At 38.8% G+C, this 20,542-nt stretch overlaps 1 protein-coding gene across 1 annotated transcript in view; it reads right to left on the minus strand.

Annotated features, from left to right (window-relative positions):
• Positions 1-20,221, minus strand: part of SPOCK3 (SPARC (osteonectin), cwcv and kazal like domains proteoglycan 3) — a 131,139-nt gene extending 110,918 nt beyond the window's left edge. Inside the window, exons 1-2 of the mRNA XM_054165908.1 lie at positions 20,088-20,221; positions 19,737-19,907 (exon numbers count right to left, since the gene is read on the minus strand). Of these exons, the coding sequence (XP_054021883.1) occupies positions 19,737-19,907 (171 nt within the window). The 5' untranslated portion in view covers positions 20,088-20,221. The remainder of the gene's footprint in view (positions 1-19,736; positions 19,908-20,087) is intronic.
• Positions 20,222-20,542: the final 321 nt, after the last annotated feature.

Genomic DNA, 20,542 nt, shown 5'->3' on the forward strand with positions numbered 1-20,542 from the left:
CTCCCTGAAACTACTGAAAATAAATGGCCATGGTTAGTTGAGAGACAGAAGAACAACTCACAGCTATACAGCTACACTTCCTTAAACTATACCACACAAGAACATTCTTTCTCTATCTCCCAGAAGAGAGCAACACCTGCTCTGCAGATTGCAGCAGTACTGGAAAAACAGAATTCTTCATAAGACATATGTCTACACCTACTTCACAGAAAGTACTCTACCATATCACAAGCCAGACAGGGAAGCAACTTGTTATGAGATATTCATAGCTACCAAGTGCATTAATCAGCACTTTGCCACAGCACGCTGAAGTACGCTAACAACTTCCAGGAATTTTAGGACGCACTTTTTTTCCTTGATCCTGCACCATACAGAAAATACAACTACAATATTTCCCATTTAAACAAGTTAACCTGAAAATCAGCCATTATGTATCTTCTTTAACATAGGTGTGGTCATAAAAGGGCATCCACTCATCAACAATTTAACTGAAATTAAAGGATTGAAAATAAATAAAAATCCTGAAAAGACCCTGTAGGGAATAACTCTGAAAGTCTATCTTATTCTTAAGGAATAACCTTAAACCTGGTTGGAAATGGGAGAATACTGAGACAAAAGAATTAATTCTTATGCTTAGTAGATGTTTGGAATAACAGGTTTTAGAGAAAGGTCAGCTAACTACATATATGTATATATATATATATATATAGGGGGTGTACTTGTTAAGCAGTATAATGCTTGACTAAAAAAAACCCAAACTAATCTATACATAAAGCAACCTTTTAACACTCAAGTTGTATACCTTATTTTACTACAGACAAAAACAGAATTGTCTTTCCAGTCACTTGTAAAAGACATCTATTAATTGGTCTTGTCTAATACAGTTTATATGTATCTAATTTTAGCAATTTAAAAACCAACTATTTGATGTCCAGGGAGGTAGTTGAGGCCCTGTCCCTGGAGGTGTTTAAGACCAGGCTGGATGAGGCTCTGGCCAGCCTGATCTAGTGTGGGGTGTCCCTGCCCATGGCAGGGAGGTTGGAACTAGATGATGTGTGGACTATTCTAAGTGATACTGCTGTGGCAGGGGAGTTGGACACGATGATCTCTTGAGGTTCCTTCCAACCTCTAACATACTGTGATATCCTTGTGGTCCCTTCCAACCCTGACCGATATAATGATACTATGATCTACTCAGAGATCCAGGACAACTAGCCTTCTTGACAGAAAAAGGTGACCACTTGGAAAAAGCAATACACCACACACTACAACGAAAAATACTGTTTAAAGCAGACATCTGTCTTCATTTACTACAGAGGAAGTCTGCAGAAAATTAGCTTATGCTAACTTTCTGAACTATTCCCAGCTAGGCAAGATGAGTCTCTCTTCACCTTCTGAATACCTAGGCTTCATTTTCCCAACAAGCATGGAAAGCCTAATTATCACAAGACACACAACCCCAATAGTTCTTTACCTAGGATAATGAGGTATTCGCTATTTGGGGCAAGAGAGGGGAGAAGGGACAGACATCTAGCAAAGCTTTTCTTGATAGTCTTTTTTCTCTTCCAGATGCAGCACTGTGGCATTTTAAATCTACATAGCACTTTTAGGTTGCAACATCAGGCAACTCCAAACAAAAAAAGCAATACATTATTATCACAGTTAACTCAGCCTTCATCAGCTTTATGCAGGCTAGTAAAAATAGTTCATGTACATTTGTTCTTTATTCCCTGAAACAAGAATTTTGAACTATTTTTACTCCCTATACAACATTGTTAGGCAAAGGAATAAATATCTCCACTTGCAATATGGCAATATCTGATTTAGACTCTCCACTACTCCGAAGGAAAGACAATTTATATGTCTAGCCTCAAGTCTTGGTGGAAAAAAGCATTCATAATTTGGAAGACTTGAAAAAGAGAAATGGCAGAAATCTAATGACAGAAATTAGGTAACAGAAGTAAGAGAAGAAAATTCTAATTCTTTAAGGAACCATGCTAGGTGTCCTGACAGTGAATGCCTTCCTATTTCAACTCAAGCCATGGAAATCGTATTATTTCTTGCTCAGTAACAATTTTAACAGGAAACTGAATACATAAAGGTATATGAACTGTACAAAGTAAGTCCCTTCAAGTCTCAGCTTAAATTTTTCCCTCTATTAGATATTTAATTGTCAGGGTGATAGATGTATAGAGGAACTATATGACTGACATATTTGAGAAGTAGCATTTTTTATATCAAAACTTTTCATGATGTGGTTCTTTGAGTTTTCTAAGGTTCTAGTTATTTGTATCCCAACAGCTTAGAAAGAGGGATGATGGATTGCAGAGAACATTAGCTTTTTTTCTTCACTTTTATTTCCAGTACCAAAGCTTTTCTGAAATAGAATTAAAATCACCTCTTGCCCTATCACAGGATAACTTCTCCCCTTCTAGCACAGAGAAATGCAATGATGTTTTTGAGGTACTTGACATGTGGATTAAAGCAGAAGTCCTCCATGAAGTCTATGTTCATAGCTAAACAGAAAGGCAACACTAGTAGCGCCGTAACTGTTTACAGTGGAACTGTATTACTTTAAGCTGACTGGCACCATTAAGAGAGGTGAGGGATGGGGGACACATCTACCCCCACCAATGGCAAACAGCAACAGAGCAAGCGGGATTGTATATTGTACACCATGCCTATGTTATGCTAACTGTATGACACAAAAGGGATTGTTCAGAGTTTATGGGCCTTGTAATATATTCTATATTTTGTGAAGTTTCCTGTTCAGGGTTTTTTTATGTTTCCTCCCCAGTTTCCAGGCTGGGGTTCATCTCTTTTTTCCCAGTTTTGGTTTGCACACAGCAGCCGCATTTTGCAGTGTCATCTGCTGTGTACACTGGTATCTTTTCTCCTGTTTTTTGTTTGTTTTGTCTGTTTTGTTTTCCCTTTACGTAATCTGATATCCCTGCAGTAGAGTAGTAAACTGTCCTTATCTCAACTGACATTTTGGATTTCCCAACTACTTTCCTCCGTGCCCACCCAGAGGATACCTTCCCTTGTAGATTAAGGGCCCTCTTCTCCCCTCGTACCTATTGTAGTTGCCACAACAAAAGGCATCAAAGAAAACACATACTCAGAAAGGTCTTGAATTGAGTCTCAGTTGAAATATGAGAGATGTTACAGCAGGCTAGTTGATTTATGAATAGTATTTGTAAACAAAGCCACTGATCTCCATGGGGTCATTCTCTGGTACTCAGAAGTGTTTGGACAACTGTTATTGAAAGAACAGGCAAAATTTCTCAAATGTGTCAAATCAGTGATATGGAGGCAACAGGAAAAGAATACATACTGACATAATCAACCAAGATATACACAATAAATCTTATCATTGCTAAACAATTGAAAGTCTGTAATACCACTTGTAAATAGCAATAATGACACAGTTTTCATGCAAGAGTTTTCATCATCTGTGTTACAGTATTTTTTAAGTAGTCTGACAGTGTACATAATTTTCAGTCCTAGGTCAGAGTTCTACCTTGAACTCTCTACAACCCATTAGAAACTTTCATGTATAAACAGTACATCTGGTAATTTTTTTTACAGATGGTGTCATGTAATTATTAATATCACAAGTTCTTTGAGCTTGCCACTTTTCATACCAAGATTCTCAAATGTCATTGTTTCCTACAAAGAAAGTATTAATGAAGACAAATTGACTGTTTAGAGTTTCAAACGTTTCAGTGCAAATCATCAGATCTAATGAAAATAATTACTTTCATCCAAAAAAACCCAATCCCTCTGGGTACTGTCATTATTCATATAAAAACCAACTGTTTTCTACATATGTTCAATTTAAAGTTACTTTCACCTTCTGCTGAATTTATTAATAGTCCTACAGAATCTGAAACAATCTTTTACCAAGATAAAAACTTCCCAAGGAAGCCAAAAAACTGTTCAGAGCAGTGTTTTAACCAGTGTAGCAGGCCTAGCTGTAAGGAAAGTACAAAAACGATGGGATTTGGTGGCTGAAGAAAGTATGGCCCATAGCTCATGATACTCATACTACACTTGAAATAGTAATTGCTCCCCTAGGATATAAAAAATTGAGGCCATGTCTATCTTTCATTTTGTCTATATTTTGTTAGTTATTGCTTATTGTTAAATTGTTATGGAAGACCTAGAACAAAGATACTCACAGTAAGTAAGTTTATAAACAGGGCAAGTTTCTAAAAATCTATGACCTACAACTCAGGCTGCAAATCAATTAACTGTCAATTTATGTATTACCAAAATGCTTAACTTCAGAGCAGGTAAGTCACAGGTAGGAGTAGGGGGGATGTGTCCAGACAAAGGAAATACCAGAGTTTTCAGGCACCAAAAAAAGCACACTAAAAAGATGAGATACACAGCTTAATTTGCAAGAACTGAGTGACATCTTAAATTCAAACATATTCCACCTTTCAATGTTACTGTTAAAGTAAAAAAAAAAAAAGTGAAGGTGTCCCAAATAAGATAAATTCTGTAAACCACTGAAGTTTCTTGAAATCAATATTCCTCTTGCATAAAGTACTGAAAAGAACATTGTTTCCTCAATATAGTTGTAACCCCAAGTAATTATCCAGAAATTAATCTACAAGTGTCTACACACCTGATCTGATATTAACTGACGCCAGTATGATTCACTCCTGCACAGATCTCTCCACAAATTGTTTTGGATACTTAGATTGCACAGTAATGACAGAATCGTAGGATACTTTGGGTAGGAAGAGACCTTAAAGACCACCCAGTTTCAACTTCCCTGCCAGAGGAAGGAACACCTCCTACTAGATCAGGTTGCTCAAAGCCACATTCAACCTGCCTTTGAACACTTCTAGGCTCAGAGCCTCCACATCTCCAGGAAACCTGTTCCAGTGCCACACCACCCTCATGGGGAAGAATTTCTTATGTATAATCTAACCCTTGCTTCTTCCAATTTGAAGCCAGTATCCCCCTGTCCTGTCACTAGATGCCTTTGTAAAAATGTCTATCTCCAGCTATGCCAAGGGCCTCCCTCAAATACTGGAAGGCTGCTCCAAGATGTCCCTGGAGCCTTCTCTTCTCCAGGCTGAACAATCTCAACTCTCTCAGTGTGTCTTCATACAAGAGGTGCTCTAGCCCCCTGATCACCTTCATGGCCCTCCTCTGAACCCACTCTAACAGTTCCACATCCTTCTTGTGTTGGAGGCTGGCCACAGTGCTACAGATGAAGAATTTATTTTAAGAGAAGTTTTCAAGCTTCATTGGTTCACAAACAGTCTAAAAATAGAACCAAAAAAAACAGTCACTACATTTCAAGGAGTTTGACTTTTGTGTCTAAAAAGTGAACTAGACTGTTTTCAAAGAAATTGATGCTATAGTTACTCTTTGCAAAGTAATAGAGTTTTACTTTCTAAAGTGTCAAAGCAGCTTGTATGAAGATTGTTTTACACAGCAAAAAAAATACTACACACACACATCAAGCACTGCAGAAAAATTGTTAGCTGCAGAATCAGAATAAAAACTTAATAAAACATTGGTGTTGGCTCCATTAAATTTAAGATCTATTTTCCCACATAACTAAAATTTATGGGTAGAAGTCACAGTTTTTCCAACATAGAAACAGCTTTTTAAAGTCAAAAGAAAAAATGAAAGATTTTCTTTCAAATGCTATTAAAAAAATATCTCAGGAAAGTGGATTTAAAAAAAAAAAAAATCATGTATGCCACATCATAACAGTAGCATAATTGGACAGGTAGAACAATACATGTTTTCTTCCACCAAAACATAACAAGTTTGACCACCTTAGAATTAATGCTTGCAACTTTTGTTGTCTTTCTGCTCTAAAATTAATGGACTGACGATTCCATTTTGCTGTTTAAGAAACTTATCAAACAATCTATGAATAATCCAACCAAGTCCCTCAATTTTAAAATTGCAGTGTTCCAGCCTCACAACAAAAATCATGATACAATTCTTGGTTCTTCTCATGTGATCACAAAATTGTGCTATTTTTCTTTAAAAACCATCAAAATTATTCCTAAGCTTTCTCCTTAGTGTGCTGATTTAATTACTATGTGTAACAAACTAAATAGAGTGGAAACAATATAAACTGAATATGGACATCAAATTAAGAGAGAAACAGTAAATCAAAGGACAACATGGAATAATTCATTCATATTGGTATTACTTATTTTTACCTTTAACACAATGGCTATTGGGGTGGGGTTGTAATATTCTGTATTTCACAAATAAAATGGTTAGACTGTTTTGGTTTTCCATAAAATTTCACATATTTTTTCAAAGTTTTCTTAGAAAACTAATACATAGCATTTGAAGAAGGATTTGGGACTCTCCCGTCCTAGAAATCTATTTGGCAGCAGAGGTACCAGGCAGTCATTAAAGCTACCTGTTCCCAACAGCTCAAGCCAAAAATCACTCAAGAGCAGCAATGCACAACTAAATTACAGTATTAGGTCTCTAATTTTATGTCATTGAAGTGAAGCCCTTAACCTCCCTCTTCATATATGACATACAACTGGATCATTTCTTAAACCCTTTCCCCAGTGAACAACCTGCACTATCTACAGGATGTTTTCCCTGCAAAATTGTTCTGATTTGTAATAGAAATTAAGCACATGGTTAGTCCTAAATTTAAAAAAAATAAAAAACCAAACACCCAATACAACAGTAACTGTCTTGAAAAGTAGAAACCATTATCTAAAAGTCACAGTAATATACCACAGAATACACACACAAATAAACCAGATATTTGTTACAGATATTTAAGTAAGAACACCATTCAAATTTTTAAGAAACAAACTTGCAGGCAGCAAGGACAAAGACAGATTCATACAGTCTACCATCAAGAAGGATAAAAACAGCCCAATCCTGAACTCTGAGTCAAAATATAAATCTCAAACAGAATATCAAAAAAGTCTCCAAAATTTGTAGTGTAAATGAAAGTAAGATCTGGAATTCTGCTCTGAATCAGTACTCAAGTTTTGTCACATTAACTAGTAAGTTCTATTTCTGATATAATGCAACTATCTCAGCAGCTTTCTACTAATCAGTGTAGGGGGCTGGATGTGGCACTTGGTGCCATGGTTTAGCAGTCAGGAGGTCTTGAGTGACAGGTTGGACTTCATGATCTTTGAGGTCTCTTCCAACCTTATTGATTCTATGATTCTATGTTTGTGAGAGACTAAAAGCTTGCCTCTCCTTGTGTGACTCAAAGATAAAATCACTTGCTGCTTGCCCAGACAATAGCTGATATGTGTTGGGCAGAGCCACTGGAACGACTCTTGGAAGGTGCAAAGATAACATCAATCACTGGACCACAGCTGACCTCACAACAATGGACCGAGGCCACCTTCGGGAATATGCATAAAACAAGATAATCTCCACCCATCAAGTACCCTGGAAAGGGTGAGACAATGGATTCACCACCTGTTTCCTGATGTGTAATGAGTGTGGGGGCATGCAGATGGAGAAGGAGGAGGCAGAGGCCTCCCCGCTCCATCCAGACCCCTGCCCAAACACACAGGAATGCACAGAAAGATTTCCTGGGGAACGATACCTGGGTATTTACCTAAGGATGATTTCCTGGCCCCTGAATTCCTGAGGGACAATACTTGGACACATACCTAAGGACTAAAAACTGTATAAAAGACTTGAGCCATTACTGGCTTGGCAGAAGAAAAACGTAGAAGAAAAACAGAGATGAAGGAAAACACAGAAGAAGGACCAAGCCGCTGAGAAGGAAAGCACAAGAGAAGGAAAAGCCCAGGACAATGCTGCTCCAGAGAAAAGAGGCCATGGAGCCTGGAAGAAGCAGACTGAACCCTCTCTCCGTGTCCTAAGTTCCACCTGCTGCAACTCATGGAGCTGAAGAGGCTGCCCAGAGGACCACATCTCTTCTCCAGCCAAAGCCTCAGCACCGTTTCTCTACAAACCCAACATCTCCTGCAGCACCTTTCCTCCACAGACTCAAACTGTCTTGGGGGGGTGGGAGGGGGGGGGGAGGGGTGTGGTAATATAATTCCTTTCCTCTTCTCTCTCTCCCCCTCTCCCCTTCTTATTTCCACTTTATTTATGTAATAAATAGTCTAGCTGTTGATATTTTGGCCTCGTTTGTGCCTCTAATTTCACAACACGGGAATATTCAAAAGAACTTGAGTCTCTTTCCCTCTCCGGACTGAGAAAAATGTTTCAAGAGGGCAGGGAGTTATATGTTTAATAACACCGCCCCCCAAAAATGTTCAATGGTTGATGCTGTTGACCTTCAGTTTCTGATTTTATGGTCTAATGTGTTTAACTGATTAAAACACAAGAGATCTTGACTATCTGGATCCAGGCTGAAAGAGAAAGCACTTCTTCCTTTAACGTTGTTTTTCGAGTTCCTTCATATGAGATACATAAAAAGAATTTCAACTCATGTAAAGAAACTATTAAAACCACCAATTCTTGTATGGAGCCTCTGAAGAATGCTGACGTTAAATGTTTATGAGAATGATCAGGGAAGTTACCAGATGTAAAGGCTGGATAGACAGGGACATTTATTAGCATGGCTGGTATCAATGAAATCTCGATACAAATGCATGTACATGCTTCAAATCCCCATAATTGACATAACTGGCAATACAATTTTGATTTTCATTTCATCATCCCCTTGTTTCTAACTTCCTGGTGAACTTCATAAAAGTGATGTACAATGTTTTGGGGTTACAGAAAATATTTAAACATATACCACAAAATCTCTGTGTTGCCTAGGCAGAGGAAGGATGCAATGATTAGTATGAATAAAGATGAGTAAAAACAGAAATGTTGGAAACATCAAGAAAATAAAGCTGAGACTGGCATAACAGAACTCCAGATCTCTTAAGTCAAGTGAAGTAAGCAGAATATATCGCAAGAAGAACACAGAATAAGCTACAGACTTTAAAAAAGTTGGCTTGACTTGTACTATGATATACTTAAATAAGATTTTCATTTGCTCTAGATCTCTGGTTTCTTGGCATGTTGCAGTTTTGCTCTTATGAGATTTCTGAAACAAAAGGATTATATACTTGTCAAATCAAGCTAAAGCAACACCTGCAGATTTGCACCTTACTTTGGACATCTAAAAAATTACTACACCAGATGATCAATTGACTCCAGCATAAGATCTGAGAGGAGGGATGAATAGAATAGTTTCAGATAAAAGAAGCAAATACTAAGTAAACTCATCCCAGTGCTTAGCTTTACTATAATCTCTTTAATTTCCCACAGAATTAAGCCATGCAGCAGATGCTCCAATACATCTCACAAAATAGGTTATTCAGCTTTAGTTTTTAATAGTATTATTATTTATATAAATACCCTTTCTGATCCAAGATGAAAATCTTGCCTCAACAATATTGTCTCAGTATGCACAGCATAGCTTTTTTATGATCGTTCAATTGTTTTTTTCTAATTAGTAATGGCCACCCTCCCATTTAATTGGATGACTGCACTGCAACACAGGATTCGGCTAGAGAGGAAAGCAGAGTGCATCTCATAATATGCAGTTCGTCACAGAAGTCTGGCATGCAAGGCAACATAAAAGCATCTAGCTACATGAAGCAATGCAGCAAGTGAATCAGACACAGACTGCATGTATACAGAAATCCTCTCAGATAAGCTAGCCAAGATTAAATACTTTGATTCATGTCAGTGAAACTGAAAGATTGTTTTCAACTATAGCCTCACAAATCAGAAGTGGGGGTAGACAGAATAAAAAACAAGCAACAACTCACTAAGCAAAATAGTTAATTTTAAAAGATAAATAAAATCCCCAATGAAATGGGGTACCTTAAGGAAATAAAGAAATAGTGCTTCAAGAAATAGCAATGAACTAAGATTAGAGAATAACAGCATCAACCAGGTTGAAAAAGACCTTCAAGATCATCCAGTCCAAATTATCAACCAACACCACCTAATCAACTACATCATGGCACTAAGTGCCTCATCCAGTGTTTTTTTTAAGCACTTCCAGGGACAGCGACTCCACCACTTTCCCGGGCAGGCCGTTCCAATTGTAAATCATTCTTTCTATGAAGAATTTCTTCCTAACATCCAGCCTAAACTTCCCCTGGTGCAGCTTGAGACTCTTATACATAATAAAGAAAAACAAACAACAACCACTACCAAAAAAAAGGACAAACCAAAACTGACAGCAAATAACAGTCTTGATATGTTTTCCATTTAGACCCCAAGACAAGATTCTCTAATGAGAAGTAGTTATCACTGCATGAACAAGTTAGCTTCACCTCCAGTTCAAGTTTGCTTTCTTCCAGTTTTTCAAAGATGTAAAATATATTCAGAAGTCTGTTTTGTAGATTAAATGATCAAATAATCATTTCAAATAAGTAGACTGGCTTAATTAAAGATTTACTCAGACTCTCAGATAAATCAGTGCATATATTCTTAGTAACCTCAATTAGACAAGGAAAGATTCCACATGAACTGGATTGAGTCTTATACAACATTATCCCAGCGAAATCCACAGTAAAGGCTTGAAGGAGAGGGGGGACACAGGATGGGGAATGAGAATAACTTCAGAAGCGTTTCACTTCCTGCAAACTACTTAAAATATACTACTTGAAAGAATTTCTGTAACAATTCAGGCATTACAGAGTTAGCTGACTATACATCACTGAGGTTTTTCAAATTGTATGATGCTAATTAATTCAGCACAAAGACTTCTTTTCTTTTCTCCTTTTTCCTTCAAGCACTTCTCTTGATAAACACCAAGAGTTAAATGGTCAGCCACAATGTGTTCTGTTTCATCCTTGCGCCTGATTATTCATGGCATTTTTGGTTTTTGGTCTAATGAGCAAGGTGTTTGGCTGAAGTTACCTAAGTTAAGCAAATGAAGTCAGTTGTTGAAGCTGAAAATATATCTGCTTGATTTTCAAGCCTCATTTTCTTTTAATGCCATATAAGTAACTGATAAACACTGATATATTTTAAATCAGTTGTATAAATAATCTCTGTAATTTTACAGCTATAGAAATTTCAGCTTGAACAACTTCATTGATTCAGTAAAAATTTTCTCTTTAATAAAACCAAGAGTAGGATCTGCATATCACAGAATGTTAGGGATTGGAAGGAACCTCAAAAGATCATCTAGTCCAACCCCCCTGCTAGACCAGGATCACCTAGAACAGGTCACACTGGAACACATCCAGGCGAATGCAGGAATTAAGCACGTGCAAATTACTAACCTTTACTTGCATTTGAATAAAGATTGAAAAGCAGATATATCTGTGGAGGAAAACCAGTATTATACAGATATTATTAATCAATTCAGACTTTTACTAGTATTAGTTTCCAACATTTTCTGAAAAAAAGATTCCTAACATTCATGCTATTGAATAGTCCAACTGGCTGGAAAATCACAGTCCAACTCTGTAAAAACATTCAAAAGATTCCCTTACTTCTGAACTAAAGGAGTATCACCTTGACAAGAACAACTTTTTAAAACATAAATTATGTAAAATACTGTCACATTTTACAATCAAACAGGCACTGCTAGATTCTAACTTCAGTTCTTCTTCACAGAATAATTTCAAGCATTTTACTGAAATATTTTTCCTATCTTCTCCTAGCTCTCTTGGGGAAACTGGAGTTCAACACGAACTTTTTATTGTAAAGTTCTGGATGTTTGTAGTCATATTGTTCTTCTGTGATACCTTAAAGGTGTATGAAAAAAACCCAGGCATTTCTTCCATCTAATGAACTGAAACTATTTGAGATCATATATTATTTTCTTCTGCACTCCAAAAAGACTGTTAACTTCATGTCACACTCAATGTCACACCCAGAAGTGGCCTACAGTCAATGAAATACCAAAATCTGATAGCAAGATAAACCTGCAGACATCATGAGGTTGGATCTATGAAATACTTGTAATATTCCATGTAGTATTCTGATCCCAGTATGATGGATGGATACAGTAAAATCTCTTTAAATTGTTATTGATCTGAGACACGAGTTAGCCTGTGCATGTGTACATGAGTTAGCCTGTGCATGTGTACATGAGTTAGCCTGTGCATGTGTACATGAGTTAGCCTGTGCATGTGTACATGAGTTAGCCTGTGCATGCATGCACTCACAAGCACATGGTGTGAAATCATATTTATCATAAAAAACACAAGAACTCAACTTTTCAGTGTGTTCAACATCAAATATTCTATCATATTACTACTGTAAAACCTCATGGGAAAAAATATTACACGTGGCTTCAACTCACAGAACCTATGCTACAATCGATAACTAGGAAACTTGGGAGGTAAAAAGTAGATTTCATGTGCCCTGAGTATTATCATTTTTATGCAGGAAAGGAAAAATAGAGAATACACATTCAACATATGTAAAAAGTGAGCAAAGACAGAATGACATGATAGCTTTTGTCCAAACCTGACACAAAGGTCTCTGAAGATGAAGGCTGTCTATAATCTAGTCCTAGTGAGGATGTCCCTGCTTACTGCAGGGGAGATGGACTAGATGACCTTTACAGGTCCCTTCTAACTTGGGTGATTCTATGACAGTAAGACAGCATATACAGGTAAGCGTATTATCAAATCCAATGGCCTATTGTGGCCCTAACTTTTATTCATGCAGTCATATTGGCTTCTTATCTCTGATCAAAGTGGTTAACTTACTCTTCTGTGAATGGTTGGAATGCATTTTACACGATGGATTGCTGCTTTACATACCAGCCAATTGATTCTGCTTAGAAGAATCACTGTTTCAGTTTTCTGCAAAAGTGATGTTTCAATCACCAACACAACCAAATGGCTTGCAGATAAATGCATCCATAAACAGATACTCAGAGTCTTCATATCAACAACTTCCCTCTATTTTAACAGACAGCCGATAAAACATAGGCCACAGGAAAATCCACACTGAGAAGGATATATAGAGGACTATGTTTTTTATTTCTCATTGCTATGCCATACAGATTTAATAACTGCAATTAATTTTATCATTGATGCAAACACAAAAATGTCAAAGGAGTTTGTTTTCAATTGTATTCATGTCTGCCCCAGTGTAAGCGCACAACAAAATTATTTGATCACTTGCAGACTCTTTCACAGAGATGCTGAACAAGCTGCAAACTGACAGTCTCCTTTGAGCCTGTGACTGCATATCATTTGAGAAAATAAGAACTAGTTCGTAAGAATATTCTGCAGAGGAATGTCAAGCACTAGACAGTCTTTAATGACAATGCATTAAGATAAAACTCTCTGGAAGTTGCAAAATACAAAGCAGCTCGGATTACTTACATCTTTTAAACCCATTCTTTTATCCTATTATCTTAAAGCAGTGATTTCTGAAGATAGTGGAGCAGTGAAACCACATCCCCACTGTAATGTGAAAGCTTTGTCATGGGTAGCCTTGCACACCATCTCTCCTTGTGCCCTGTCTGAGGCTGCTCCCTTACACTGCACCACCTTTCTTAGGTAAATCATTCATTCCTACAGCAGTTTTTGCTACTGTAATCTATCAGTGCGATATGAGGCGAGATGGGAAAGCAGAAGTGAAAAAAATCTTCACATACTGTTATGAAAAAGATAGAAATCCCTTGATTAACGTTTTCCTTATGCTTAAAAGCTTAGAAGTTGTTTTAAAGCTAGATATGCAAAAAATAAACAGCTGTTCAAAGTTTTCCTTATTTTGCTCAGCATATCTTGCTGGAGATACACCACATGGGACAAAAAGGACACAAACACACTTAAACGTAAGTACCTACTTAAAGAAAAGAGTTATGCTTGAAAACTGGCCAAGACTTGCAAACTTTAAGCCAAGCTATTCCTCCTTTCTGTAGCTAGTTGCTGCTAATGCTTCAATGATTATGAAGTACTAGAGATGGGGAAATAAAGAATTGATGGTGTGGTCTATAAACACAGACATTCTAGTTTCATTCATACCCTATTTTTTTCTACAGGTGGCTTCCCCGTGTAACACACCTCCTGCTCCAGACATCTTTGCCTTGTGATTATAAAACTAAGATAGCTATGCAGTTTCTGTTACTGTTACCATCTATTAGTGTATTACAAAGCTATTTATACTACACTATGATAAGCACAGATGGCTAGAGTCAATCCCAGCAAGATTTAACATTAAGACATGAGACAACTGGGTATCCATGTCCAATAAACAACCTACAACAAATAAAATAATTATTCTTCAAAGAAAGAAGATAAAGAAATGATGCAACAATGTTAGCAGCATTACTTTAGATTATGAGGGCAATCTAAGGAAAAGCACATTACAGCTTACTTAAATCCTAAATATTAGCTATATAAAGAGCTTCCAAGCTGATACCTTCCAAGAGACAATTAAGGGTTCATTGTTAACAATAGTTTGAGATTAGTAGACTCCGCCTTTGTAGACAAAAAGTACTTGTCATTAGAAATAAACAGCAAGAAATAGACCAAAGGAAAAGTAACCAAGTGAAAGAAAAAAGGAATCCATACTTGAGAACAAACTGAAAGCACACTAAAAAAAATAAAATCAAAAGCCTTCTTTTTCTATAATGCAAAAGAAATTAAAATCTAACACTTGCATTATTCCTTCCCATTATAGTCTGCCATGTCCAGTTTAGAAGTCTTGAAAAATTAAAGTTTCTTAAATTTCCTTAACTAAAATTAATGTAAATTCCTACTATTTTTGTATATTTCACAGTTTAAAAAGGTGGTCACGTCTTACTTTATTAGTTTCATTTCAAAGGTAGTAATTATAGGTGTAGGTATAAGAATTCTCATTCTTTGTCAGACTTCCTCGGTTTCAAAATTCTTCCTCCTTCAGCATAGGACTAAAGCTAAGATCATATGAAATAGATTATTAGGCAAAGACTGATACCACTTCAGAATAGCTAGTAACTTTCAAACTGGAAAGTAAAAAAGATTCAAACTTACTATCAAGCTCTTGATTTAATTTAGGTCTAGCACAACCTAACAGAGAAGTTCATCTCTCCTGCTCTAAAATTCCTTTTTTTTTTCCTGATGTCATAATCAGAACTTTCTATGAAAACATATGCACACAGTAAAATACCTCCTCTACCTATTAATAAGGAAAGAGGTAGATTTTATTTACCCTGAACCACAAAATGGATAGGACAACAAAGCCTACTGTACCTATTTTCATAGCTAACGAGTTAACATTAGTGAAGAATGTTGCACCATCAAATCCTAAATACTGACTTCCTCTAAATTACATCCATTGCGTCCGTAAACAAACCCAATGCAAATGTACAGAAGTCTTTCTCCTCTTCAAGTAAGATTATCAGTACTTCATTCTGCAAACACAGAAACTTTCCAAATACTTTCATGCTATCATACAATAATGTGCAAAAAAACTTGGGATAAATCCTTTTAAAACAGCCTTTGGCTTTCTAAGTTACAGAGAGATACAGTTGTATGGATATACAGCTGGGGAGAGATGTTCTGCCCACAACAGTAAGAAACACAGGTCTCTAGTTGGTGGGAAGCTTAGGCAGTGGCACCTGATTTTGAAAAGCCTTAAAAGAAGGCAAAATATTTGACAGTCAATATGAGAACATAGTGCATCAACATAAAAGGTAGTATTTGTATTACCAGTGCAAACTTAACCCTTCATTGCAGATAGACCTTAAACCCTATCTCCTTCACCTTTCGTAACAGCATTAATGTGGCAGGATGATAGCAATACTGTAGTATGATGCAACTGATTATATTGATTAACTGATTCTATTAATTCATAACAATACTATGCCATAGTTGAGTTGTGCATCTTAAATTTGGAAATGCAGGAATTGCTTAAATTATGATCACTTCAGAAAGAAAAAGTAAAACCACTAGCAAGTGAAATATAAATAGTTCTCCTTAAGTAACAAGTAAATATGAAACACATTTATTATACAATCCTTTCAATGAACACAAATGGACAGGACACCATTTGCAAATATTAGTGATTAAAATGAGTTACTCTAAAAAATGTCAATAAATAAAAATCAAAGCCTTTGAAAAGCTTTCAGACAGCAATACCATAGACAATTACAGTTGTATGAAACTTAGTCCAACTGGCTGTAGAGACCACATAAAAGGACAAAGTGATTATCTATGATATATATGATGTTTTGTTCTAGGATTAATACCATTATTGAGAATCAAGTCAATGAGAGTAGAGAATTATTCCTATGTATTGAGAAGTTTCCACACATTTACAGCATTTTGAGTAATGAAGGTCTGCTATGTAAGATTTACAATGTTCAAAATAGGGCAGTATAAATGTAATGCCCCTACCCAAATACACTTTTTTAGAGGAATAATCTTAATTGTAGACAAACCATGCAACCATCATAGACAAGACCATTAGTACAAAGCACTACAACGAAATGTGAACGAAGATTCCTCTAACTTGCCATCTACTAAAGAACCTCAACTCCCAAGCATTAAAAATATCAGCAGTTACATGCACACAGGCTAGGACTTCACAGCATTGTGACACCTTTGGCTGCTGAAGCAGCCCAATGCGACAACTTGAAAACCTTGACAACTCTGTTTTAGTGACAGACATAAGAGCTGCAGCTACTTAGTGTTACTGCAGTCCAGTTGCTAAGACTGGGTTAAAAACTCTTCCTTCTCAGGCACCAGAAGCAAAAAGTAAACACGTCCTCATAGGTAACCCAAAATTGTTACCTTACACATACAAGTTGAGGCAGTTGATATTACATATATGAACAATATAATTTCTCCCCCACCTCCATTTTTAAGATCAAAGTCTCCTATTTAAGAGTCAATTCCCAATTTCTGTGCATGAAAGATACGCGAAGATGGCATCTAACACGTCCCCAGCCTCCCACTGTTACACATTACGGTGCAGGTCTCACCTAGAACTATTTCATTATTTTCAACAAATTTCTGAGAATGAGCAATATCTTTCAAGAGAACTAAGGAGTCAGTTATGGTTTTGTTGGTACAAAGTACTGAAAAGACCTTAGCTAATATTATCATGTTAATAACCTTTACTGACAAATGTGACATTTTGGAAGATTTTAAGAGAGCTATGTTTGGGAGTTTGGGGTTTGTTTTCATTGTCTTGGTTTTGTTTGTTCATTTTAACAGAAGATCATATCCTGGTTTATTAGGTTTTGAAAAGGTTCCCTTTCTGAATGACTATGTTCTTTCTCACTGTGATCTAAAACTCTTAAGAAACTGAGCCAATGAGCCAGAAGTCAGGGTCATTATCTTCCCCATTAATCAGTCCTGTCAGTTAAGTCTTAAGTTAAGGCTTTAAATACTTCATTTCACACCAGAATTTCATCTTACCTTTACCTCTGCAGGGTATTTCAAGTCCCCAAAAAACCCATGCTGCTCTCTGATCAGAGAATTAAATTACAAATACAGGCCTTGCATACCTTGATTCTGAATTTAACTCTGTGAGACGGTTACGCCTACACGTTAAAAATGCAGTTTTCCTGCTCCTTAACAGGAGGCAACATTTGAATCACTAATTAAATTCCTAATCACAATTTCTAAACCAACAAATTACAGTCAAACAAGTAAATTTTATCACTTACACAGAACTGTAGGATGTTAATAAAGCTTCTCCACCAAATCATATTTAAGGCTAAAAATTGATCAGTGTATCTTACAAGCAAGATGTATTTCTAAGGTATCTCATGCAGGTAGATTAACTCAAAGTATTTCATTATTTTACAATTGTATCTTTTGAAATACTGAAAATCCTCAATGCTTTAAAGGAAGAGCCTTATGAAATACTAGGACTATCAATAAATATTCCCACTCGAGTATCAATTAACAGGATATAAGCATTCTTCACAAGAAATAAAAGCATATTCCTCACTGAAGTACCACTCTTCTTAAATAGTGCAAAAATACATAAACCAGCATATATATAAAATTCCTCAGAAGAATCAGTATGCAGTACTTCCTCAAAGCAGTCACTCTTAAAACCTTTGGGGAGACCTACTTGTCACAGAATAAATTATCTGGCTAATATCCGATATTACAGTATATGTTAGCGGACACCCAGGAGACAAGCATTAGAGAGCACTTAGCTTCTTCAACCTTACCGGGTAGTCCAGTCCAATGACTGCCAATTATAAAATGTAATTGACACACTTATTTTGGAGTTTCTAGCAGCAGCCTTTCATACTAAAACATTTAGATTGTACCACATGATCTTTCTCTAAAACCACAGGTCTCAAAGTACAGAACACCAAACATTTATTTTTTTTCAAACACACAAATTTTAAAGATATTCAGAGCAAACAAAAGTATCTGAATATTAATCTGAGTGTTCCCAAACGTTAAAATTATGCTGTTTAATAGAACTATTGGGGAAATAAATTCTCCTACAACTCTTTTAACAGCAGCGTCTTCTTTGCTAGTTACTTAAATAGCCAAGTTTGCATTCCGCATGCAACATATATACAAAGGTAGAAAACACATCCATCCCAAGTACACTACACCTCTCGGCAAAACACAAGACATTCCTGGGAGATATTTACTGCACTTTGCAACAGCAAACCACACTCACTATGAAGCTATAGCGTAAGAAACCTGTTGATTCTGAAGCTGCAAACTAAATCAACGCTTTACACCAAACCAAAGAAATCCACTAAGTAATACACTAAAGCTAAACAGAATATTATTTTACATGCTTGGAATTTAGGTTTCTTTTATAAATGACACAAGTAAGTTCGAATATCGAAAGAGCAAGGAAAACGTTTTTCATCGAGAGAAATGTGAAGGACTTCTGAAAATTGATTGGGTTTTACTCAACTTGCAACAAAACTGAACAAACTAAGCACAAAAGCAAGGAACTCTAGAGGACGAGGGCCACCTTACAGTAGCAGGTTTCGTAACTGACGAGATTCGGGTCAGCAGGGGTCTAATGCTAATGTACTCGGTGCCAGGCACTCCGGACGCACCATCTATGCAACTTATCGCCCCATTTAGCGGCTCGTCCTGTCACGGTCGCTGCTACAACACCCTCTACAAAGCCACCCCCTACTCCCACCTCCATCTGTGCCTCTTCTCCCCCAGCCCGCCCTCTCGGCTCTTCCGACAGCGGCAAGGTAAGACGGGGCAGTCCTTCCCGGTGCACGCTTCCAGATGGCAGGAGGGGACTCTGTCCCATGCGGCACTCGGTCAGTAATGACGGGGCGAGCATCCTCTCACTCCACTACCCCAGACCGGCCTCGCTCCCGCTTCGGCGGGGAGCGGGAACGAACAGCCGCAGCGCGCCCCCACCGCCGCCCTTCCCACAACCACAGCTTCCACTGCTGCTCTGGGGCGGGAAACGGGGAGGAGGAAAAGCAAACACAACTCCCCCTGCACCCACCACCGCCACCTTTTCAAGGCTGGAAACCCACAGAGCGGGAACAAGCTTCCTGCGGCCCGGACCGCTGGGCGCCCGGGGTACCGGCTTGAGCGCTCAGCGCGGCCCAGGGTACACCGGTCAGCCCTCGCCGCTCACCGGCGGCAGCGCACCAGGAACTGCCCAGTGGGACCTCTCTACTCCTGACGAGGCGCCGCTGGGAATTGGATAAAAATAATTAAATCTCGAGAAGAACGGAGGAAGTTGAGGCAGCACTCCAGCCCTGGCTGCCCGAAATACTCTCAGCGAACAGAACCATCCGCGGCGCTGCCGGGGAAGCGGACCGGTCGCGGCTGCCAGCCGGCAGAGTGGATCGAACTTACGTCTCGAAATTTGTTCCACTGTCCAACCTCCTTGTCGTACTGGGAGATGGTCGTGAGCCATTGTTTATCGTCCAGAAAATTGCCGCTGTCCGGTCTGCCCCCGGCCGCCGCCAGCGCCGGGTTGCACCAGGCTGCTGCACACACACAAACGAAGGCTGCTACCTTGAGCATCTGGGCGAGAAGAGACACGGTAGGGGGGGAGGTTACCCACACCAGAGCCGAACACCAGGCAAGAGCAGCTCGCAGGGGAACCGGGACAACCGCCCGCAGCAGGCTCCCTCGCCCACCCGAAAAGGACAAGCAGCGCGGAAGAGGGAGAGGGAGGAAGGAGGAGGTTGACCAGCTCGTCACCTTGCTGCTAGTCCCGCAACCGCGCTCCTCGCCGCGGCCCGCCACCTCCCCGCACGCGCGGCTGCCTGCAGCCGCCCGCCCAACTCGCCGCGCCGCGCTGTTCGCCCGCCCCTCGCTCCGCCTCCGCGCCGCCCTGCGCGCTGCCGGCGGCAACGCTGCGCCGGGGCTAACGGTCTGAGAGCAGGCGGGGCCTTCTCTAGCGGCGCGCCTCGTGCTGGGTGAGGGTGGCACCGCAACGCTGAGCGCAGCGGCCGGAGATGAGCGTGGCCGCGCTCAGGCGGGGCCTCTGCTCTCCTGTCTACTCCGTGGCCCACCGCCGGGAACGGCTGCGGGACTAGTCGCACCGGCTACCTTCGTCGTGCGCTGCAGGAGCTGTGCAGTGCCACCGGCACCTCCAGGTGAGGGTGGAAACCGCTGGAACTTTCACGCAGCTGTGTTGGTATTCGTACACCAAT

Source organism: Dryobates pubescens, chromosome 1 (genome assembly GCF_014839835.1).
Source record: "Dryobates pubescens isolate bDryPub1 chromosome 1, bDryPub1.pri, whole genome shotgun sequence".
Lineage (NCBI taxonomy): Eukaryota > Metazoa > Chordata > Aves > Piciformes > Picidae > Dryobates > Dryobates pubescens.